This window comes from Bos grunniens, chromosome 20 (assembly GCF_055505025.1).
Source record: "Bos grunniens cultivar Pamir isolate PY7600 chromosome 20, Bosgru_T2T1.0, whole genome shotgun sequence".
NCBI lineage: Eukaryota > Metazoa > Chordata > Mammalia > Artiodactyla > Bovidae > Bos > Bos grunniens.
This window is the reverse complement of record NC_141184.1, coordinates 38,298,028-38,323,542: the sequence shown is the minus strand read 5'-3', so window position 1 is coordinate 38,323,542 and position 25,515 is coordinate 38,298,028. Positions and strand designations below refer to the sequence as shown.

General features: G+C 39.3%; 1 protein-coding gene across 1 annotated transcript in view; it reads right to left on the bottom strand.

The window, feature by feature from the left end:
- C7 (complement C7) overlaps positions 1–25,515 on the bottom strand; it is a 57,139-nt gene that overhangs the window by 9,646 nt on the left and 21,978 nt on the right. Inside the window, exons 7-15 of the mRNA XM_086361569.1 lie at positions 23,246–23,416; positions 21,732–21,975; positions 19,510–19,620; positions 15,771–15,937; positions 14,359–14,587; positions 11,349–11,520; positions 8,381–8,468; positions 6,219–6,351; positions 1,991–2,182 (exon numbers count right to left, since the gene is read on the bottom strand). Coding sequence (XP_086217695.1) covers positions 1,991–2,182; positions 6,219–6,351; positions 8,381–8,468; positions 11,349–11,520; positions 14,359–14,587; positions 15,771–15,937; positions 19,510–19,620; positions 21,732–21,975; positions 23,246–23,416 — 1,507 coding nt within the window. The remainder of the gene's footprint in view (positions 1–1,990; positions 2,183–6,218; positions 6,352–8,380; positions 8,469–11,348; positions 11,521–14,358; positions 14,588–15,770; positions 15,938–19,509; positions 19,621–21,731; positions 21,976–23,245; positions 23,417–25,515) is intronic.

The window sequence follows — 25,515 nt, the reverse complement described above, 5'->3', positions numbered from 1 at the left end:
GCAATATTGGTACAGGTCCTTTACTTTATCCCAAATAAACTCACAGTGATGCTTCGGTGCATGTGGAAAACAAAGCTGTCATCTCTGCTGTGGTCCTCTGACAGCCACAGAGCACGTGGGGTGGGCACGGAGGCCATTCCATTGAACAGGCTGCCCTCTCATTGTCCTCTATGGTCTATTTAATACCACAGCCCAGGTCTCCCATCACAGAACCCTCCAGGCAACCTACTCTCTTTTCAGTGGTGCACATCTAATCTACCCAATATTATCACTCATGGAATCAACTACTTCATCTTCACCGTAGATGACAAACTTCAAAGTGAAAGTTGCTCAGTCGTGTCGGACTGTTTGCAACCCCATGGACTGTAGCCCACCAGGCTCTTCTGTCCATGGGATTCTCCAAGCAAGAAGACTAGAGTGAATTGCCATTCCCTTCTTCAGGGGATTTTCCCAATCCAGGGATTGAACAGAGACTCCTGCATTGCCAGGTGGATTCTTTATCATTTGAGTCACCAGGGAATATTATTATTACTTATAGAATCAACTATTTCATCTTTGCCATAGAAGACACACTTCAACATTGAATTAAGAATCATATACTCATGTACGGCAAAAACCAATACAACATTGTAAAGCAATTATCCTCCAATTAAAAATTTTTTTAAATCATATACTCAAGAAATAAGAATATCAAATAGAATGCAAGTATGACTTCTTCCTTGTTTTTAACTGTTGCAAGCATAATATTTTCCATTTATTAAAGTGAAAGTCACTCAGTCACATCCGACTCTTTGCAACCCCATGGACAATACAGTCCATGGAATTCTCCAGGCCAGAATATTGGAGTGGGTAGCTGTTTCCTTCTCCAGGGGGTTTTCCTAACCTAGAGATCAAATCCAGGTCGCCCACATTACAAGCGGATTCTTTACCAGCTGAGCTACCAGGGAAGTCCATTTATTAAAAAATGTAAACAAAAAAGAAAGAGTTTATTTTGAAAACAAATCTTAAGTATCTCTGAACAGAAATAGTTTGGACCATGTTATACAAGTGGACTTATTCACAAAACAGAAATGGAATCACAGTTGTAGAAAACAAACTTATGGTGAGCAGAAGGGAAGAGGGGAAGAGTTAAATTGGGAGGTTGGGATGGACATAAACACATTACAATATGTAAAATAGGTACTAATAAGGACTTCCTGTATAGTACAGAAACTCCACTCAATACTCTATAAAGGCCAACATGGGCAAAGAATCTAAAAAAGAGTGGATACATGTGTACGTATAACTGATTCACTTCGTTGTACACCTAAAACTAACACAACATTGTAAATCAACTATACTCCAATAAAAATTGAAAACATTTTATTTATTTATTTTTTTTTATTATTTTTTTTTAATTTTATTTTAAAGGCCATTTAAATTTGCCATGTGTTCAAAATACTGGATATTTGGATTTTTACTATTAAGAATAATTTCACAAACCACAATACTTTTCCTTTCATAACTTCTGCTTTGTAGGCTTAAATGTAAATGCTTTTAAATATTCAATTTCAATAACACTAATAAAGTAATAAATACTAATAAACTAATAAGTACTAATAAACCCAAAAATGAAATAGGCAGGATTTTATATAAATTGTAATCTCAACTCTGTATTTCATAAAAGTACCTTTTTAAAAAATCAGGAGGAAGCCAGAAATCAGCTTTTAGAAATTCTTTGTTTTTTTTGGTATCCTACAAATATAAAACTAATCTTGGATATGAAGGATTTAAGTTAAAATCTGAGAATCACCTGGGCTATTCTTGCCTTTCCTTGAATTCTGCGAGTCTATGTGTTATACGCAAAAAAATCTAGTTACCCAGTCTAGACCTCCTTCTCATGGTGGGATCTGGATGGAGGGAATGATTCCGTTACAGCAGTTCAGGACGGCCACAGGGACTCTCACTCCCAGAGTCCATGTGTCCGTGGACAGACCCAGGAGCCACTCACCTCTCTGCACACACTGGACATCCTTTACCTCAGGGCTCCACTTAAGGCTGGAACTACAGAGAAATGTCGAGGGACCTTCTAAGGATCTGCCGCCTGAACAGGAAATGGTCACCTTCTCGCCAATGGTGTAGAAAGGTTTGTGGGGATGACTCTGTATGCCATCCATCAGTGCAGGCAGAACGCAGGCAATTTCTAAAGAGAAAAGAGAGCAGAATACAAGGTTCCTTGCTTTCCTAGACCATCTTTTTAAAAATGACAGCCCTGAATGGTGCTGATACACTTGTTCTGCTTTTTCAAATTAGAGGACAAGGTAGAAAAGGTGAGTTCACTCTTAGAAGGCCCTGAAAGACATGTCCCACTGTGCTTGTCATGTAGTGATGTAAACGACTGAAAACCAAGACAGTTCCCACACTCTCACCCCTGCCCTCACAGTCATATGACAATTTAAAATGAATAAGCACTATAAGGTCCCCAAGTCCAGCCTGCTGTCAAAACTGGACTTTTCACAGCTGCCACTTCTCTCTCTCATCTGGTGAAGTCTCACCAAAATTTTCCCAAGAGCTGTATTCATTTGCATATCATTGCATATGTCCAATTAGATATTTTGCTATCTGAAATTTTTAAAGAACCACCTTTAACCTTGCAACCATAAAAGTGCTAAATCTTTCTTGGTTTCCCATTTCTATCTTTCCTTATTCCATTACAGTCATTAGTTCATATCTTCTACTTAAAAAAAAAAATGAAAAACATGCATAATGGTAGAAAGCAAGTCAGAATTAATGACTTTAAAAAAAATCTTTCTAGTGGGATTTTGGACAATATTCTACAAAGTCCTGCTCTATTTTGGCACCATTTTTATCAGAAAATCCATTCATTCATTCAAAACCAGCATTTACTGAGGGCCTACACTTGGCCAAGTGTGTTGAATGCTGCTATGGACACAAAATATTGCTCACATACTCCGCCTTCAAATAGCTAATAATCTAGCATCAGGACTGTTTATTTCTGGCCATGATATATTTGCTGGTTTCACACTAATGCTCCCACTAAGACATATAGGAAAGCTGTACAAGTTATAAGAAAAACTATTTCTGAGAGCATCAGAGAACAATCAGAGAGCATCAGAGAACAATCAGAGCAGTGGAAATCCCAAGGTATAAGACTCTAGAAAAAGGAAAGTCTAAAGCAGTGATTACAACATTTGATAATGTTTTTGTCCTTGAGGCTATTCGTAAATTTAAAACAAAAAAAAATTTTTTTTAATGTGCTGAAGGGCTGCTAAACTAAGGAGAAAGCTGCAGCTCTGAAGCTGAATAGCTACAGAGAGTTTTTAGCAGTCTCGCAGGGCTAGGAGATCAAAAATTAAAGTCCAGTCCTGTTACAAAAAAGCAGCCTCAGTAGAAATCCAATACTTTCCCTTATGATCCTTTAATGGTTATGACCTAGGATAAAGGTAAACTGGACATAAATCAGCTTTGTTCTTGCCAGAAACAAATCTAATCTTTTTTCTAGAGAAGGATAACATCATGCAAAGTCTCAAATTATTTATTTTTTTACAAATAAAGTCTGGCATTCAATCAAAACTAATCTAATATTCAAAAATACAACAGAAACAGATCTACAGCAGATCCAGACGATGGGGCTAACAGACACGAGCCATGAAATAACTATGATTAGTATGTTGGAAAAAATTAAATTAGAAGAGGGAGAGTTTCCACAGAGAATTAGAAAGTATAGAAAAGTGGACAAATGGTTTATCTGGAATTGGAAAATGAAATTAAGAATTCAGTAGAGTTCTTGAAAGCAGATTATAACAAGAGTACCGAGAATTAAAAAACTAGAATATAGATCAACAGAACATACTTAGAATGAAACAGAAAGAGAAAAATTGATGTAAAGCAAAGAAATACAGGGCATTCCCTCGTGGTCCAGTGGTTGAGACTCAGTGCTTTCATTGCCGCGGGCCTGGATTTGATCCCTGGTCAAGGAACTAAGGGGCTTTGGCTTCCCTGATGTTTCAGATGGTAAAGAATCTGCCTGCAATGCGGGAGATCCAGGTTTGATCCATGGGTCAGGAAGATCCCCTGGAGAAGGGAATGGCAACCCACTCCAATATTCTTGCCTGGAAAATCCCATGGACATAGGAGCCTGGCAGGCTACAGTCTATAGGGTCGCAAAGAGTCAGACACAACTGAGTGACTAACATTTTCACTTTCAAGTAACTAAGATCCCAAAACAAACATAAAAAGAAAGAAATGTAGCACACACACACACACATATATATACACGTATGTATATGTGTATACTTTGTAAAAAATGTCTCATCGACGTCTCATGAGCAGAGGTGGGCAAGAATTAGACAGCAATATTTAAGGAAAAAGGTGAATAATTTTTTAAAATTGACAAAAGACATTAAAGGATAGGTTAAAAAATGCTTTGAAGATCAACTAGGACAAAGAAAATCACGCTTAGGCACATCAGATTAGAGTTGCTTCTAAAAAAAAAAAAAAAAATTCTTAGAAACATCTAGATCAAAACAGTATATGATTTCCAAAGGAGAAACAATAAACCTAAAAGTTGACTTCTCACTAGAAAATAATGAAGTCAGAAGGCAATGTAAAAAAATCTTTAAAGGGCTGAAAGACAATAATTCCTTACCCAGTAAAAATATCCTTCAAAAGTAAAGATAAAACAAGAATGTTTCAGATGAACAAAGAGTGGGACAATTCCTCACCAGTAGATACACAATAAAGAAAAAGAAGCTCTTAAAGCAAAGTAATCTTTTCAAAGAACCGACTTTTAGCTTTATTACTCCTAGCTAGGGAATATTTATTAATACATTCTATTCAGTAGTATTGATATCCTATTTCTTCTGAAAGACTCAAGGGTGGAGAGACAGAGAGACAGAGACAAAGGAAACAGGAGAATTTCCAAGTCATTAATAAAAAGACTAAAAAACCACCAGAAAAAAATGCCCAAAAGACTAGACAGCCATTTCATCATAAAAAAGTATCCAAATGGCAATAACTATATGAAAACAGGCTTAACAACATTAGTCATCAGAAGAAATACAAATTTTAAAATACAAATTAAAAAACAAGATACTGCTACACACTCACCACTATGGCTAAAAAAAAATTTTAAAGATAGATGTTATCAAGTGTAGGTGAGGATACAGAGCAATCTTGACTTCTTGGATTCTGTCCAAGATGTAAATTGGTACAACCACTTGGAAAACTGGTGTGGTGGTTTAGTCCCTAAGTAATGTCCGACTCTTGCAACCCCATGGACTGTAGTGCGCCAGGATCCTGTATCCACGGGATTTCCCAGGCAAGAATACTGGAGTGGGTTGCTGTTTCCTTCTCCAGGGGATCTTTCTGACCCAGGGATTGAACCCACATCGCCTGCATTGCAAGTGGTCTCCTGCCCTGCAAGTGGATTCTTCACCAAAATCGGTAGCATACCAAATCTAAACGTGTGTGTGCCTGGTAACTCAGATATTTCACTAATAGGTATGTACCCAAGAGAGTAAAATGTATGTGCATGCAGACTTTCCTCACACAGCACAGAACAATCAATATAGGAAAAATACATCCCAGTAGTGCTGTCTATCCATCTGCTGCAGAATCTTACATTGTAGAACAGCTGAGAGGGAAACCCAAGAACAGTGATAGGGTGATATGACATACAGAAGCACTTACTCAGAGGCCTGGATCTAAACAGACTAGGCTCCAAAGCACTTGAGGAAGTAGACTGTAGTACATCCCTGCTAACTGAACTCCGAAGAATGTCTTCACTAGAACTGAGAACTGGCTAGAACTTGGCTAGAACTGAGCTCCCTGACCTATTCTGATTTACCCCAGAAACTTTAAAATTGCAATTAGGATTTCCCTGGTGGTCCAGTAATTAAAATTCCATTAGTCACATGCTGCCAATGCAGGGGATACTGGATTAGATCCCACGTGCCATGTGGTGTAGCCAAAAAAGAGTTAAAAAAAAAAAAAAAAAGGAATAAAAACGTAGTAAAATGTGCCTCGTCTAACAGGACCACTAGCAACTACAGAAAGCTGAGGATTTTTTCAAGGTTCTCCTGAAACCTGATTGGAATCATATGAGCCTTTCAGGAAAAAAAAGAGATCAAGACAGGAGTATATGATGAGTAGCTCTTTATTCTGATTTATTCCTTCCCACTCATCTTAAATGAAATACCACGACCAAGGCCACTCACTCTGACAATGCATAATCCCAACAAGCCACTGCAAATCTTCTCCACATCTGGCAACAGGGTCTCCAACCAGAGAGTATCCTTCTTTGCAAGTATACATTATGTTTTTCCCAACAGGAAATGTGGCACCTTCATCCTAAATAGAAATAAAAGATGGAGAGAGGAAGAATACATCTCTTTTGCATTAATAAATTGTTTCTTTAGATATATTCAGCCTAAAAACCATGACTTCTGTAATCATTAGGCAACCTACATTCAAATAGCTCACTTTGAAAACTGTCCATAAAATCATTTTTTCCTGTACAGTCCTAATTAACAACACTGATACCATCATTAATTGAAATAAAGATATTAATGCCACTGTACTATAATTTATTGACTGCTTCCCAAATGAAGCACTGTACTAAGCATTTTATCAAAATTATTTGAGTGGATACTGCCCAAGTAACTTCTCTTATACTTTCAGGAAAGTCTGTTATCAGATTTCAGAAATGTCTTTGTCAGTCAACTCTTCCTAGTGAGGTGTTATGGGCTGTCCACTGGCAATCACACCCAACAAAAGCTATTATGAACACGGAGAAATGTTTACATCGTATCAACATGTTCATGGAAGTCTGCGTTTCCCACTGATGACTTTTAAGAGAAGCATAAGGTTGCTCTTCGCCCACCACCCTCCCGTGCCCCGTCATGTTGCTGGAGCTGGGTCAGATTTGAGGACATGTCATTAGCCCATAATGCCAAGAGGTAAGATTTCATGGTGAAGCAAGGAAGAATCTGAAGTCTGAGCCTTGAGGGAGTCATCATGCTTGTTTGGTTTCTCTATTGGTGCCTTTCTTTATCCTTTTAGTTCTCTGCTACTCAAGGGGGTGGTGAAGAAAATCGGCCTGGAAGAGGACTTGCAGCTGGAACAGCTCTGCTGTGGGCATTAGAACAAAATTCTATGGAGCCTGCTTCTCAAAGTCCTGCTCATCCTGATCCATTCTGGCTCCACTATGGGAGTTGATAGGAAACACAGCACCCAGATTGGCATTGAGATTTGCAGAAAATGGGGAAAGATATTTAATCTGCTTTGGTTCTAGTCCCTTCCTCTTTCTTGCAGAAGGGACCTCTGTATGAGAAAGTCTAACTCAACAGTGTCTAAACCTGGCCGTCTCTGTCAGAATCACTAGCAGCAATTTTAAAACAAAGAAAAAAGATTCTCAGGCTCTACCCCAAACTTACAAAATGAGGGGTGTTGGGGGGAGAAGAAAGGTCAAGTAATAATCTATTGTTCAGTTCCCTGGGTGCCTGTGAGGTAGCCAGTCCACAGGACAGTGTTTAGAACCTCCAGTTCTTTACAGGTCACCCATGCACTGCAGCTGAAGACAGCACACACCTCTGAATAGTACCTACGTCTGGGGACATTTCAGCAGACAGTGAGTATATGTTCAAGGGCCTGGCATTTGAGAGACAGAAACTGCCATGGACCAAGCATGGCTGGTGGCGTTGAGAAAATCCTGATGAACAGCAACTCCTATGTGAGCACAGAGACACTTACTGGGGTTTGGAGCCAAAGTTTCATCATAACAAGGAGTGAGAAGAGCATGAATTAATATGGTCCCAAAGGCAAGAAAGTTCTCCCGAATGACAGTGGCAGATGACTCGTGTTCCTTCCTGAACAAGAAAATTGCTCAAAGTACCATGACCCATATCTCACCAGACACTGGCTAAATGTCACACTGGCTAAATGTCTCACTGGCTCCTGGAATAAACAGAATGCTTCACCCCAGCCCTGGCAGTCATGAAAAACTTTAAGCGACTCCTTTCAATGGAAAAAATACGGAACGTTCTCTATATTGAAAACCTTGCTTATAGATTCCTACTTTCATGTTCAGAATGGAAATGTTTAGCAGCCCTCTGGCATGATTACATTTCTAATTCATTGGGTGGTGATATTGATTTCCCTTACCATAGGAGATACACTGCCTTCTGCAGAATTCTAATCACCTTGGGCCAAAGAAGAAAAGTCACAAACTAAAACCTGATTAAAAACTGAAATGCACACATAAAACGCTTTTTAGCACTGCTTCATCACAGGAGGAGGAAGTAGATTATGAACATCAGTAGAGAGCTAGAACTCAGAGCAAAGAGGATATGTAAAGAAAAAAATCTCTTTCATAACCAACTTGAACAAATCCATCTTTCAAGGCAGGAGGTGATGAACAGAATTTTGTTGGAACCAAAGACAAGGGAAAACAATGTGGTTCAAGCAATCTGAAAAGAAAAGGAAATAAAACATAATTAATGTGATGGATTTGCTACTGTTAATAAAAATTTTACACTACAGTGAATTTTTCATTTGCATCTGAAGGGACTCCATCATGTGATGTGATGTTTTTGCCATTCTCAGAACCAAACATCTGATCACATCCATGACACAAACACAAACTTGAGCTTCCAAAAGAAACAACCAGGTCAGTAGTGCAGAAAATAAGCATAAAGAAAAGAAAAAGAAGTAAAAGTGTTTGGACAACACACATCCTTATATGACTTCTAGAGGACATCCATCTAACACTACTTTTTCTCCTACTGTCTGTCTCTTAAATACGTTAAACACAGAATTAATTCTCTATTGAAAATAAGGTAATTCAAGTTCGTAATCCTGGAAGAGAGATAACACAAAATAACCACTTTTGACGGAGGGCTCTCTATATGCTAAGCACCATGGCAGATGCTCTACAAATGTGCCTCAGCTCAATTCACATGCACAGTAACCCCCTGAGATATGTGGGAAAAGTCTCAGAAAGTTTGAGTAACTTGTCCAAGGTTATAGAGGAAAAAATACCAGGACTAGATTCAAATCTAGTCAGTTGCTGTTGTTCAATCACTCAGTCATGTCAGACTCTCTGCAACCCCACAGACTGTAGCACGCCAGGCTTCCCTGTCCTTCACCATCTCCCGAGGTTTGTTCAAACTCATGTCCATTGATGCCATGCACCCCCCTCAGCCTCTGTAGGCTCCTTAAACTTATGCTCTTTCTACCTCTCACGAGGCAATCTCTAGCGGGGCTCAAAATAATTGAATTCAAGCTGGTCCCTATGGGGCTCCCAGGCAGGGAGGCCTATTTTTGTCCCCTGATTCTTATAGGCAAGACTCCAGCCTCCATGACCTTCCCTAAGGGCAGATTTAAATAGTTGCTCATCAAGGGAGAAGCAACCAAGAAAACAGCTGAGGTAAGACTAAGGAGACCCATCAGCTGAGATGAAGAGAGTGCAAGCCAAGTACACACCCTGATCTTGTCAGAGACCCCACCCTTGGACGTTTGTTATAAAACCCCCTCAGCAGATCCTCTGGGCTTGGGACACACAGTTTCTTGAGGCAGAAGCCTGCTATGTCCTCCTTTGCCTGGCACAGTAATAAAGCTATCCTCTTCTACTTCACCCAAAACACTGTCTGCAAGATTTAATTCAGCACTGGCACAGAGAGGCCGAGCTTTCGGCATCATGATCATGGTAACGGTGACAGCCATCATTAGGCAATGATTATCAGTGGTGCCTCTGAGGTCACTCTTTCGCCAATATTAACTCCACTCCAGGAACATGAAATCTGAAGGGAAGCCTTACAAATAGCCTCTGAATGTCACCTCCTTCTGAGCTGAGTTCCTTATATTCTTGCAACAACTGAGGAAACTCAGAAATGTGACGCAGTAAGCATAGTTTTCCTTTTTGTACTAAGGAGGAAGAGGATATTTTCTCTCTTCTGAGCACCAAGAAGAGAGAATTCTCTCAGAGCTTCCTTAGGAGGCTCCTGTCCATCCAGCTTTATGTCTGCGGGCGAGGAAATACACCCGCTGGGGCCAAGGCTCCCTCAGAGACCCTCGTCTTCCCAGAAATCTGTGCCCTGAATGCAGCTTTCTCCTCCTTCCAGATTTCATGTTTGCCAGCTGACTTCCCAGGTGGCACTAGTGGTAAAGAACCCGCCTGCCAATGCAGGAGATGTAAGAGGTGCAGGTTCAATCCCTGGGTCGGGAAGATCCCCTGGAGGAGGACATGGCCACACACTCCAGTATTCTTGCTGGAGGCACCCAAGACCTAGGAATAAGGCATCCCATCTCCCTATGCTAATACCACACACCCAAGCATCTTACATTTCGTCAACTCACGTGACCTTCAAATTATCTTTGTAGAATGTTTGCTAATCCCTGATCAGAAAAGGTTAATAAGGACGGTGTTAAAGAATGGGGTGTGCCATAAAGAATTCCAACCCAGGGGAACAATTCAGCAATGAAGTATTTTTAAAGATAGCTTTTGCGAGATCCTGACCAATAGGAAGTCGGTATCAGACAACTGGGTTAATCAGTGAAGATGTTAACCATCTCAAATACATGCCTGATGCTTTGTCCAAAGAAAATAAAGAAGAGGGGTGGTGAAGCTGAAAATAATACAACTGTTATTGACAGCCTACTTTGTGCCTGGCACTGTACTCATTACTTTGTGTTCTTAACCTCATTTAATTCTGACAACTTTCTGTTATCACTGTATCTACTATTTTTATCCTAATTTTAGGGGTGTGCAGTTAACTTGCTCAAGGTCTCAGAGCAGGCAGGTGGCAGATCTGCTTGATGCCAAAGCTGCTGTTCACATCCACTGAGCCAGACCACCTCCCAGTTCCGCAGCCTTTTGTAACAGCTGCTTCAGGAAAACCTGAAGCACACATGAGGGCTTCCCAGGTGATGTTAGTGGTAAAGAGCCCAACTACCAATGCAGGAGAAGCAAGAGATACAGGTTCAGTCCCTGGGTCTGGACGATCCCCTGGAGTAGGAAACACAACCCACTCCAGTATTCTTGCCTGGAGAATCCCCATGGACAGAGGGCTACAGTCCATAAGGTTGCAAAGAGTCAGACACAACTGAGCGACTTTAGCACGTCTAGATCAAAGAACAGAGGAATGTCATCTAGAGTCAAGGCACTCTCAGTGATTCTTACTTGCCACATGCCTCTCCCATTCAGCTGACCCCAGTGCTAAAAACCAAGCACTCCCTGATAAAATCATCACATAGGGTTTAAATGTTTCAATAGCAGCCATAATGTATTCCATGCGTCTGCAGAGGGCATTGAGTTTTATGTAATTGCCAGGAGGTCTGGACTCCATTACCGCAAATGCTCCAGCTCCTCGTCTTCGCATTGCCTGGTTTCTGAGGTTTCGCCAATGCAGGATTTCCCACCCGCACTGGGAGACGGGTTATTGCATTGTCGGCTTCTTGTTTTCTTCCCTTGAACACAGGGACCCCAAGAGGACCAGCAGTTCCACCCTCCATCCACCCCTCCTGCAAATAAAGAGAGATTTTTTGGAGAGCACTTGGAGAGAAAGATTTCTGTGCTTAATACTAAGCTTTCTGCTAAGTGGTGATTGAGGGAGGGGACAATCTGGAGTGCACTCCCTTCACTCTGTTCACTGAGGTCTTGCACAATGGCCAGACTGTCCCTGCACACTGACTAGGATTGTCCACATTAAGACGGCATTAACAACTTTCTTGCAAAAATATCTTAAATTTGTGTATTATTTTACATTTTCAAAGCACTTCCACATGCATTTTTTCATTCATTTAGTTCTCACAAGAATTAATGGAGGTGGCCAAGAGGTCTGTTAAAATTTTCATTTGATAGGCATGGAACCCAAAACCAAATGGTTAAATGCTATGTCCAGTGCTGTACTGTCAGCTGAGTGCCACATCCTGACTGTAACTCGGTCTTACAGCTGAATCCAGGCTCTTTTTTTTTTATCACCTCACAGTCTCTCAATAAAGGCACACAAGGTCCTATTGTTAAAACAGTGATTGGGCCTCAGAAGAACATAGTCTATTGGGTATCCAGGGTTGGAGCTGTATAACATGAGGAAATATGCAAGTAGGAGAAATGTGTCTACCTCCTGTCAGCATCCTTCTTAAACTGCAGGTACCTCCTCACTCACCCTGGCCACCTTCCACCTCAGGGCTGGTTCCTGTCTCATAGTTTTTAGTATTTTTCCCATCATGTTCCTTGGGGCAGGTAAGAGAGAATTTGAAACATATACTAAGAAATTTGCTTTCCAAGTTAGAAACTAATCTCAGGAACCACTCCCTCAAAGCATAATTTTCTGCTAATAGAAGAGGGTGTTTACTGCTCCTTAGCTATTTCTACTGGAGAAGGCAATGACACCCCACTCCAGAACTCTTTTGCCTGGAGGATCCCATGGATGGAGGAGCCTGGTGGGCTGCAGTCCATGGGGTCACTGGGAGTCGGACACGACTGAGCGACTTCACTTTCACTTTTCACTTTCATGCATTGGAGAAGGAGATGGAAACCCACTCCAGTGTTCTTGCCTGGAGAGTCCCAGGGACGGGGGAGCCTGGTGGGCTGCCGTCTATGGGGTCGCACAGAATTGGACTGTGCAGCAGCAGCTATTTCTGCTGCGTGACCTACATCCCTCTTCTTCCCCTCTCTTCCCCAACACTCACTCCTCAGTATTGTGCACACCGAAACTAAAATAATTTGTATAATAATTTTACCCAATCTTCCTTACTCTTTCTTCCACAATTAGAAATTGAGTTGTGTGTATGTGTGTGCTTAGTCACTCAGTCATGTCCGACTCTTTGTGACCCCCTGGGCTGTAGCCCACCAGTCTCCTCAGTCCATGGGGATTCTGCAGGCAACAATACTGGAGTCGGTTGCCATGCCCTCATCCAGGGGATCTTCTCAACCCAGAGATCGAGCCCAGTCTTCCGCATTCCAGGCAGATTGTTTACCATCTGAGCCATCAGTATTAATAGTAGGTAATAAGAGCTTGATGTTTTATGATTGCTACTCCATTCCTCACCAGCAGGCGGAGCTTCCAGTTTAGCTGCCGCTGCTGCTAAGTCACTTCAGTCGTGTCCGACTCTGCAACCCCATGGACAGCAGCCCACCAGGCTCCCCCATCCCTGGTATTCTCCAGGCAATAACACTGGAGTGGGTTGCCATTTCCTTCTCCAATGCATGAAAGTGAAAAGTCAAAGTGAAGTCGCTCAGTCGTGTCCGACCCTCAGCGACCCCATGGACTGCAGCCTTCTAGGCTCCTCCATCCACGGGATTTTCCAGGCAAGAGTACTGGAGTGGTCCAGTTTAGCAAACAGCTGTAAATCAACCCTTCAAAGGAATGAATCACAGAGGTGGTATTTTAATTTATCAGGACTGGTCACTTGGGAAGATATTAGGAGGCAAAGATGCTTTCTTGATGTTTGTCTATAAGCAACCATGGTTTAGTCATCTATTCATTCATTTATCAAACATTTATTTATTAAGTCACTTAATGAATCAAGCCCTATGTCAGGCTCCAGGAATAAAGGAAGCAAACAGTTCTGACCTTAAGAAATGAGTTTCGAGATGAAAGAGCCACATAAATAAATATAAAAACAAATATACACAAATCGTCTCATACTTTGCCTACTCATAAAGTCAACTTCATGTGCTAAATACTTAAAGCACCAAAAGCTCTGTTGAGTACACAGCTGTTGTTCAACAAATATTTGTGAATGAATGATTAATTGATGGGACATAATGGAAAATAAAAACAGTAGTGTTTCCAAAGGCTTGTCACCAGAAAGGTTGGTCAGTGCAGACGAAAGCTCTGTAGACCTAAGTTAAGACAAAACTTTACTGAGATGACCATGGAAGGATGGAACATGTTTCAGGCAATAAATCTATTCTAATGGAGAGTGGAGGACTGGAGGCAGGTCTGTTATTTCAGTGGCTTCCCTGGTGGCTCAGATGGTAAAGAATCCGCCTGCAATGCAGAAGACCCGGGTTCATTCCCTGGGTCAGGAAGATCCCCTGGAGAAGGGAATTGGCAAGCCACTCCAGTATTCTTGCCTGGAGAATCCCATGGACAGAGGAGCCCGGCAGGCTACAGTCCACGGGATCACAAAGAATCAGACACAACTGAAGCAACTGACACTTTCTGTTAGTTCAGATGGGGAAATCAGGGAGACAGCGAAGGGCCCTGACCCCCGCAGCTATAGTCTGGAGGTGGAGTAGAGAGGGAGAGTCAGATTCAAAGCCTGATGAGACTTTGCCCTATATCCATACATGAAGAAGCACAGTCTCAGAGGCCAGAGGGAAAGTGGCCACCATAAATGCAGCACACTGACCTGCTTGGTCCCCTAAGAGGACGCCTTGCTCACACGCCACACCAGACGTTTTCGGTTTGCAGTAGCACTGACACTGACTTCCCTGAACAGTGGCCATGCCACCATTGTGACAAGGCCGGCAATGGCAGGGGTCAAATTCATCCAGGTACTCCTCAATGGCCCGTTTCAGGTAGAGCTTTTTCACAGAGGCACAGGGTACTTCCTTGACCAGTTCATACAAAGGCGTTAGCTACACAGATAAAGACATCACATGGTCAGTAATCAGAGTTCTAGTAAGAATATTTTCCTTTCAGCATTTTGGCTCAACCCCATTAAAATAAAATCAAAAGCCACTCATCTTCATTCCAACTATTTCTTTTTCAAATAAAAAAAGAAAGCAACCCACTTTCTTTACAAGACAAATCTAGGGAAAACTAGGAATATTATTTGCATTTTGTGTGAATGCATAAAATTTTTTAAAACCAATAGGACCTTCATTTTCTAGTTATTGAAAGATAATTTTGAAGACCACACATTTCCACCCTTGCAAGATGCAGGTTCTCTTCAAGGCGATGGGCCACATATGTTGTAGACTATGCACTTCTTAACAAGTTAACATGTATAAATCTGAAGCTGTTTTTACTGGTGCCTGTCTTTTTTTTTTTTAATGAGTGTCACAGATCAAGTTTTTGTGTGTTGTGTTCCTAACACCATTTTCCCCATAAGCCCTGTGGTCTTTATTGCACAGTTTTGCCTAACTCTCTGATTTTTAGGAACACATATGTTGTGTTATACAAGAACTGACTGTACCAATAAAACATCCTAAAATTCTGCCAGCCAAATTGATTCTATCTTTTTAGAATTAACCTGCATGACTCCAGGAACCGATAAACCATGGGCACAGGAAGAAAAATGATCTAACAAATGTAATACTAGACAAGCCTAAGTACCTTCCTATTGAAAGAATCTATAACTCCTCTGAATCAGGGACCAGGAAGGCATAACCCAATTTAGGTCAAATGCTAGAAATGCAAATGTTAGCATTAATTTCTCTTGGGATTTACAGGACATTTAACCTTTACAACTGAAATATGGACATACAAGATAATGAACCTTCTGTTTCCTATTATGTATGCATTCATTTCACTATACAAACCATAATTGGGATACAGAAAACGCTAATTACAGCCTTCTCTGTTTAAGCACCTTGATTTAATCTCACTTTCCCAGTGCAAATAAACATGACTGCTTTCTGGTGCTTTCTTCTTCCTTTTTTTTTTTTTTAATGTTTTTTATTGGAGTACAGCTGATTAACAATGTTGTAACAGTTTCAGATGCACAGCAAAGGGACTCAGCCATATATAAACATGTTTCCATTCTCCCCCAAACTCCCCTCCAATCCAGGCCGCCACCTAGCGCTGAACATCACATACCTTTTGTTTTATGACTTCAGGAAGATCAGGTACAGATCCTGCCCACTGAGAATATCGCCGTTTGTTTCCAGCAGGATTGTTCAGATCCAGGTAACTAAGGCCAGCCAAGAAGCCAGAATGTCCTCCTCTGACAAATGGGACCCCTCGCAACAAATTGCCCTCATTTTCTACTCAAGGAAAAATCAAATAAGTTCAGATGTACAAATGAAATGAGAATGAGAAAATGAAATTGAAAGTCTATCAAGTATTTTAACACAATCCATTTAATTGTATGACGTTCTGGGAAAGGAAAAACTATGGAGACAGTAAAAATACCTGTGGTTGCCAAGTAGGAGGGATTTTTAGTGGATTTTCAAGATCTTTAAGGGACTTCTAGAGCAGTGAAATTGCTGTATATGAAACTATAATGGATTGTTGTTGAGTTGCTAAGTCGTGTCTGACTCTTTCGATCCCATGGACTGCAGCCCGTCAGTCTCCTCTGTTCATGGGATTTCCCAGGCAAATATACTGAAGTGGGTTGCCATTTCCTACTCCAGGGGATCTTCCCAATCCAGGGTTGGAACCTATATCTCCTGCATTGGCCGGCAGATTGTTTACCACTGAGTCATCAGGGAAGCCCACTATAATGTTTACATGTCATTATGTATTTGTCCGAACCCACTGAATACACAGAACCCTCATGTAAACTATGGACTCTGAGTGATTATTCTGTGTCAGTATGGGTTCATCAATTGTAACAAATGGACCACTGTGGCCTGGATCTTGATAGTGGAGGAGGCTGTGCCCGTGGTTGGGGATATAGGGATTCTCTGTACTTTTTGCTCAATCACTTAGTGAACCTAAAATTACTCTAAAAACAGTATCTATTAAGAGAGAAAATAAAACAGACACAATCATTACCTAACAGTAGATGATTATTAAGAGATTATTACTCATATTCTTAATGTTCTTAGTGTAATAAGAATATTTGGGAGAGGGAGGTGGGGGATGATTTGGGAGAATGGCATTGAAACATGTATAATATCATATAAGAAACGAATCGCCAGTCCAGGTTTGATGCAGGATACAGGATGTTTGGGGCTGGTGCACTGGGATGACCCAGAGGGATGGTATGGAGAGGGAGGTGGGAGGGGGGTTCAGGATTGGGAACACGTGTACACCCGTGGCGGATTCATGTTGATGTATGGCAAAACCAATACAATATTATAAAGTAATTAGCCTCTAATTAAAATAAATAAATTCTAAAAAATAATAAATAAATTAGCATATTTTTTTAAAAAAGAATATTTGTTATACAGGCGACTGTCTTGCTTCTTAGAAAATACATGTATATACTTAGGGATGAAACATTATGCTGTTTGAAACTTCCAAGTGATTCAGCAAATATTACAAATATTTTAAATACATATTTTTGTATTGCTAAACAGTCAACATTATAAATACTATATGTAGATATATATGTAAATATATCAAAATAATAATTATTACATATAAGGGATGGGTACATGGGTATTTATTACTATTTTCTTTCAACATTTCTGTATGTTAGAAATTTTTCACAAGAAAATGTCAGGAGGGAAAGTTCATTGCATCTGGACTACTATAGTAAACAAAATGCTTTTAATTAACAGGCATACATTAACACATAAAAAGTGTTTTTAAAAACTCAAATACTAATCAAATCCCTTTTTTTTCATATCTGTGCCTTATAATTTCAGAAATATTTTCATCTCCATGTGTAGCTGATTCTACACTGATCATGACTGGAAATTCCTAACTTGCTAATCAGAGCTTGATTTTCGTTTCCTTTTTTTAATCAAATTTTATAATTTCATCCAATTTTACAAATTTAAAAATTACATTTTTATAATCAGAATATTAAGAAATATTAAGTCTCATAATTTTAATAAAAATACCCAAGTGTGTCCTCATCTTGTTAGTTACATCTTTAATATGCAAATAGAACCACTTTTAAAGCAGTGTATTGCTAAGTTCAGTCCCTGAACTCCCAGAATCACCTGAACGACTGCAGATTTCTGATATCAGATGGATTTCTAGAAGGAAATAGCTGGGAGAAAAGCCGTGGACTGAGCAGCTGAACAGGCTAACCAGGTAATCCTCATGCACACCAAAGTCTGCGAATTACCACCTTAACTGATAAGCTTGTTTACAAAATACAGAGTCTGAGAAATCAGCTTTCATATTTATTTTTAAGCCTGTAGCCTCTCTCTCTACGCCTCAGTAAGCTTTCTGCTCAGCTGGCCCTCTTCCCCTAGACAACAGCCCAGGACAACAGCGAAGGATCCAGACTATGAAGCCAGACATTGGAATCTCAAGCCTGACACCAACTGCAGTCTTAGGTACCCTCTCTGTGGCTCAGTGCCCTTGTCGGTAAAATGGAAATATGGAATAATAACCAGCTCTTAGGTGGGAGTATATTGGCTAATTCTTGTAAATCACTTAAAATGGTGCTGGGCACATTGTAAGTGCTACCTGTTTGTTAAGCCCGAAAGAAAAAATAACACAAAATAACATTGATGAGCCACTTCTAATCACCAACCCAGCTGATAGCTGATGTCAACACCTTTTCAAAGCTCCACTTCCATTTCTATTTCCAGATCATTGGATTTCCACATTATTCAACTACTTGTCCTTCTCCTTTGTCCCGTCAGCTCTAAGAAGACAGGCTCTTTTCTAGCGTGTTCACTGCTACCTCACTAGTGCCTCGAACAATTTCTTCAGACACTATAGGTTCCATAAATAGTTGATGAATACAGTAAGTAAATGAAGAATTAAAGCCTGGCTTAACAGTGTCTCCCTCCTCCTTGCATTTATCCGCTAAAGAATCCTCACTTCCCTGATGAGGACCTTAGCACCTGCATCAGTCTTCTCCTTCATCCCAATTTCTGCCATCATCCCAAGAGAACTTGAGCCCCAGTATCACTCCATGGCCTTACACATTTCACGGCACAGTCTCATTTACATCCCTACACACTAAAAATCTCTTCATCTTAGGCAATTAAGTCTTAATCACCAAATCCAATAAAGAATCTTCAGACGTTCTTACTTAACTTCACTCTAGCACTTCTCGCTATCAGCTTCTTCTCCTCTACCTTCCATTTTACTCGTCTCTTCTGGTTTTTATCCTATCAGATTATTCCCTTTCAATCCCTCTTGTTTCACTACAACTTTATATTTGTCATCTTTCATTTATTCGCTCCCTGTACTGAATCCTTTAACAGCATCCCTCACCATCAGGATGAAACCCAAACTCCCTGACACAGTGTCTAGACAGTCTAAATCAGCTTACCCTTCCAGTTCCTTTCTCAATCACTCAAAGACTAACACACCACCTCCCCTACTCTACCACCACCATGCACCAAAATCTTTGCCTGCACTGAGCATCCATGTTAGAGAGTGAAACTGAAGCTTCCCCTCTTGGTGTCCTTTTTCTAGACTGGTTTGCCAACCATCCTCACAGGAGACAGTGGTGGTGTACATGGAGGACATAGTTACAGAGCACAGGACATACCCAGTGAACCTTCTGCTCTGCGCGATGGATGGATGCATGGATGCAGATGGATGTCCATGACATCCGACGGAGAGATCACAGGTAAAATAGCCAAGTATTTGAAAAACGCAAAATAGAACGCCTGCTGAAATGTCAAAGTCCCTTGGAGACCACGAATTAACCATAAGGGGATAAACTTGTAATGAAAATTACCCCCTTCTCATTTACCTGAAACCGATTTTAAGACCTCTTCCATCGTTGTGCATTTTTGTTTTGATGATGTAAACAAAAACTGGAAATGTGAGGAAGCACATTTCCTCTTGTCCTCTGAATGGAAATCTGGAGGGAAAAATTTTAAACGTGCTTAGTTTCCACCTTTGCTGAAAATCTTCTTTGAGATGCCAGGTGTGAGAGTGGGAGAAGAGATTGTTTCCTACCACTGTGGCCATATAATCAAAAATGTTATGATGTGTATATTTTCAAGTGCTCTAGAAGGATCAAAGGTCAGAAAAAGCAATATTTGATCTTTGTTATAAACAAAATAAGATACATGCATGTATTTAGGGATAAAGCATCAAGTGTCTGTCTCACTTTCAAATGATTCAGCTGATATTGGCTTCTAATATCTTTAACCAGAGGGTGGAGTTACATGGATGATTTCTGTATGAAACAGTGGAGGGAACTAAAATTGAACACCCCAAAGTTTGATATCTTTCACCCAACCACAGTCAGCTTCTCAGGCACAAGGCAAATAAGTAAAAGTTAATATGCAATGGCCTCCAGCCCACCTACTGGAGACACCAAAAACTGGGTTCTGGTTCTATAGTAATTAATTCCTAAAACCCTAGTTCTAGTGCCTCAGTCTCTCCATCTTTAACAGCTCTGGTTTCTACATTTTCTTCCAATGACATCTTAGTTGGTTATAATTTCTACTCATTATCAATTGGAATTTTGCCAATGTAATTTTAAAAAAGAGGATAGAAAATAATAAAGAGTAGAAATACATTTTAATATAATTTTACTAACAATATTATAATAAACTCAATATTTCTTAAAGAACACTTGTATGTATCATATCCCAGGAGCCTTGATTAATTTCAATTAAAACTTTGGGGAAGAACAGAAACTGCTCAAGTAAAATTTTTACTCAAAATTTTTACGAACTCAGAAGTCTTTTTTAAAAATCTTCTTCATTTCTTTTAAGATTTAAAGAAAAAAAACATGATCATGAAACTGAGTTTAGATCAAGCCGTTTTCTGGATTAATTTCCCAAAGAAATATTGCCTCTGTTGTTGCTACAAAAACCTATACTTGTGCATTCATTTCCAACCTATTGAGGTTGGAAATGTTCACATTCTAATTGAACCATAATTGGTAAAAAAAAAAAAAAAAAATATTAAGCCCAAGGGGGGAAAATAGTCAATGGAAACAGAAAATATTGTGGTTTACCCACAAGAGAAGGCTATATTCCTCCTCTGAATCTCATCTGAAAAGTCTTACTCTCCTCCAAAGTGGTAAGAAAGTCTTGACTGAAGAGGTGAACTGGGATAGAGAAGCAAGGGTGGCCGTGAGCTTCAGGACAAAAGTGGGAAGAAGTTTGGACTTGGCCCATAAATAAGCCAGGGCCGAAAGGTCTTTGGAGAGGAAGAGTGGATCCTAACACTCACATGCTCCTCCAACATGTCAGTAGCTGGTGGGGAACATCCTCTCACCGTGGAATCAACCAACATGAACTCAGTAGCGTGCCCAGTTTCTAACAAGAATCAGGCAATTCCAGCAGCAACATAACATAAGGATAAAGCTAAGCTGATGCTGGAGCCAGCTAGACCTCCTTACAATCTGTATGCCTTGAGATGGGTCTCTTCACAGCACTGAGTCTGCATTTCTCAGTCTGTGGGGCAGGAGCCATAATGGGCATATCACTGGGTAACAGTGAGGATCATTGCTGACATAGACAACTCACCTGTTGAGAAGGAATCAATAAATTTAAGCTGCTGTTACAAGTCTTAGGTAGTAAGCAAACGTGATATTCAGAGCAGATTTATTTTTAAAGGCATGGGAGTGGTAAAGAACAGAGGCAAATAAAAAAAAAATACTTAATTGAAACATTTTGATTTCTGCAATATTAGTAAAATCCTCATCCGTTTTCCTCAAGGAATATTACTTAATCTGAGAAATGGGGAGATCAAAAAGTATTATAAAAATCTAATCAACACCCTCTAGTTATCTCTAATGACTTAATTTTCATTTCAGGATACTATCCAAAAGAGTAGGCAAGCTTTTTCTTAAGGCCTGGAAGATTTTGTGTAGAGTATAATGGATTCATACAATTTTGGATTCCTTTGCAATTAACCTCTATTTGTCATATTTTAAAGCTCTAAAGTTTAACTACAGGTTATTCCCCCATTAAAATCCTTGCAATGCTTATATATAGCAATGTTTTCAATTACCAAATTTTTTGACTTTTTCTGAGTCCATATGAAAGATAACTTTGTATTCTCCTCCTAAGGACCCAGACTGAAGATAATGTGTCCCATACTGGTCAATCAATCTTCGGTAGGCACTGTAGTCATACAGAGAGGGAAGGTAAGAGAGTTCCTTCCAGAATGACTCAGCCAGTTGTAAAAATTCCGGATTGTTATTGATAAACTGAGCCACTTCAACAGTGTTCTGAAGAACCAACAATTGATAACTCTATAGGAATAAGAAAGAGTAAAAGGCATTTTAGGTTGAAGATTAAAAGACAACAGAAATAGTTTCTGGTCCAATGTCTCCATCAACAGTCACCTACATTAATGCAGACTTTATGAATTTTTTTTTTTTTTTGATGCATAACGAGGTCTCTTCTGAGCCCACCCACTTGAAGCAATCTAAGGAATTTTTGGAATCTCAAACAGGAATAACATCTGAGTGATGACTTCATAACTTGTTTTATAGCTAACTTTTAAAACCCCAAGACAAAATTGTTATGCCCTCCTCAACTAGCAAAAAGGAATCAGCATCATTAACTACTAAATAATCTCACAAATAGGGATATAATGTCCTTAGAGTCCACATCTTGACAATGACTTATCAGTAGGGTGATCTAATTTATCTTTCATACTGGGGTATTTACAGGGTAAACCACTTAATAATGAGATCTTTTAAACCCTTCCTAGGCATCTTTTCATGATATCCAAGACAGAGTTAACTTACACTAAATTCTCACTTATATGAATAATATAATATGAATATGATAAATGTTTTTACACTCATATTTCCACTTAGTCATAAAACAAATAATATCTATATTCCTTTATACCTTACTTATGTGATTTATTTATCAAGTTACTGACTTTAAGAATGAGATGAATTATGCATATAATGAATGATAATCAGCCTGAAAAATACTTCACCACTAAGTATGTATCAATTAGTATAATTCATCCCAACTCTTCAGGTTGCCCGTGATGAAAGTCTTAGTATCTCAAAACAACAGAATATCTAAAGTTAAGTCTTTTAACTCCTCAGATGAAAATGTTGGTCTCTCCAAAGTAATAAGGTATTTTAACATCTTTTATTGTAATACAGCTTATTTGAAAAACTCTAGTATTAGTGTTTCAGAAGCACATCTTCATTGGATTTTTGAAATAGTATATAACACCTATAGTACCATCAGTAATCATGAATTAGAAATTTAGGCTAGTTTTAACTAGAAGATTTTAAAGTTATAAGTATTTTTGGGATTTTTAAATAAGAACAAATAATGAGAAAATAAAAAGTGTAAATAAATACAATATGAAAGAGAATTAACAAGACAAAAGCTATACCTTTTAAAGAAGTATATTGGATTATCTCTTTGAAGAAGATACTATGCCCTAATTAAAAAATGATGGCTGATTATTTTGGTAAATACACTTTTGTTAATGTTAGAAATACTTAAACCAGCAAAATATGGAAAAATTAATGAATATTTCACACTAACCTTTTTCTTAGCGAGTATATTCATATTTGAAGAGTAACCGTGTGAAGAAGATGAAGAACTAAAAAAGAGGAAACGTCCTTTACTAGATGATGAATGTTCTGTTGATGTCTCTTTTACATAAGCCCAGGTACTATTATAAAATTCATTATTAAAATCATTATTTATTTTCACCTATAAAGAAAATGAAAATTTTTGCTGTGAGCAAATTAAGGTCTTAGATGTAACCAAGAATAATTTGTCATGGCTTCCCTGGTGGCACAGAGGGTAAAGAATTTTCTTGCAATGCAGGAGACCTGGGTTTGATTCCTGGATTGGGAAGATCCCCTGGAGAAGGAAATGACAATCCACTCTAGTACTCTGGCCTAGGAAATTTCATGGACAGAGGAACTTGGCAGGCTACACTCCTGGGGTTGTAAAAGTCAGACATGACTTAGTGACTAAACTACAACCACCACACCTTAAATATGTACCATAAAGAAAATGAAAAATTTTGCTATGATCAAATTAAGGCCTTAGATGGAACCAAGAGTCTTTCATCATGGATCCCTTAACATGGATACTTTCTTCACATGATCTTCTCCAAAAGACAAAGCTCTTCATTAATGTAAAACAACAGTGATTCTCACTAAGACCAGGCCTATATGACTGTAAAGAATAGAGTTCATTATAATAATTACTTAGTCCCTTATTATAACAATTAGTGCATTATTAGAATTACTCCTTGTCAACCAGGAGACATAGTACTAATAACAGCAATCCCATGTGATTCACAAAATATGTTTGTGTACAAACATCTTGCATTTTCCTTTAATGCCAGCATTTAGCCCAGAAGTGAGCAAATCACCAGAGTTACACTAACAGAGACCTACAAAGCAGCTGGCTCTTGACTTTTCATCCAATAGAGGGACACAGAGATGCAAACAGGTGATATGAACTAGTTAGATCTCTGGGGCTTTGTTTTTGAAATACTCTATATGATCTGTAGTGGATTTAAATTTCTAATTCTGTTAGACTTAAATAAATACTAGGGTTGGAATTGTTTTTCCTTTGCTAGATGGTAGAAGAAAAAGCCATCCCAGAAGAATTTTAAAACAGACAACAGGATAGTCACATGTGGCTGAGAAGGGACAGCTCCAGCATTCATGGAGAAGACTATCACTTCTTTATCCTTTATTTTGCCCTAGATCAAGTGTCAAATGAGGCCTGTCAAGTAATATAAATGTTGGAAGCATCCAGTGGAAGGTAAGGTAATGAAGAAGTGAGCATACATCCCATCTAAGAGGGTCTAAACATTCAAACCCATCAGGCAGTCTTGTATGTTACTACAAGTTAGTTCATTGTCTTTATTTTGTGTATATGTTAAAATTTACACATAATTTTATTTTATAGAAAACACCTTTTTTGTAAACAAGGATAAATCAGACCTTATATCTGATTATATTAAGAATTATATCAATTATATAATAAGAATTATATAATATCAATTATATCAATTCTTAATATTAATTGATGCAGCCTTCAATCTCTTCCTTTTTTTTAACTTTTTATTTATTTTATTTTATTTTTTAACTTTACAATATTGTATTGGTTTTGCCATGTATCAACATGAATCCGCCACAGGTATACACGTGTGCCCCATCCTGAACCCTCCTCCCTCCTCCCTCCCTGTAGTGTGATCTTAAATTTGCTTCAATTAATACCCTCTTCACTCTGGCTAAGATCTTGAATTCCCCCAGACTGAGTCTTCCTCTGAAATCACAATGCAAACATCCTATACTCCGACTTTTTTACTCTTTCAACTCTCATTCTACTCTTGCCATAGCTTATTATTCAACTTCATAGAAAGAAGCTCTGCAAGTTACTTTCCCTTCTCTTTCCCTATCAGCACCTTCATTTTTTCACTTCCTTCCTGTTGTGGGTAAGCTTCATGGTTCATGACTTCAACCATTCTCATGCCAATGAACCTAACTCTTGCCAATGAGCCTTGTCTAGGTATGTCCTGCCACCATATTTGCCAGGCAGAAACTCAACTCTAGTTCAATCCTCACAGCCAAGCAGCTTAGCACTACTACAGAAAAATCACACAACTATCCATTGGTGGTATGATAAGTTCATTCATGATTTCTAATTTCAGGGGAACCCTCAATACATGCCAGCAATCCTAAATCTCTAGCCAATTCTTTCTCCCATTCCCTACAGTATCAGTTTCAAAAGTTCTGCATCCATCTCAACCCCTCACTCTTACAGCCATTTCTTTCACTCTTGGAAGA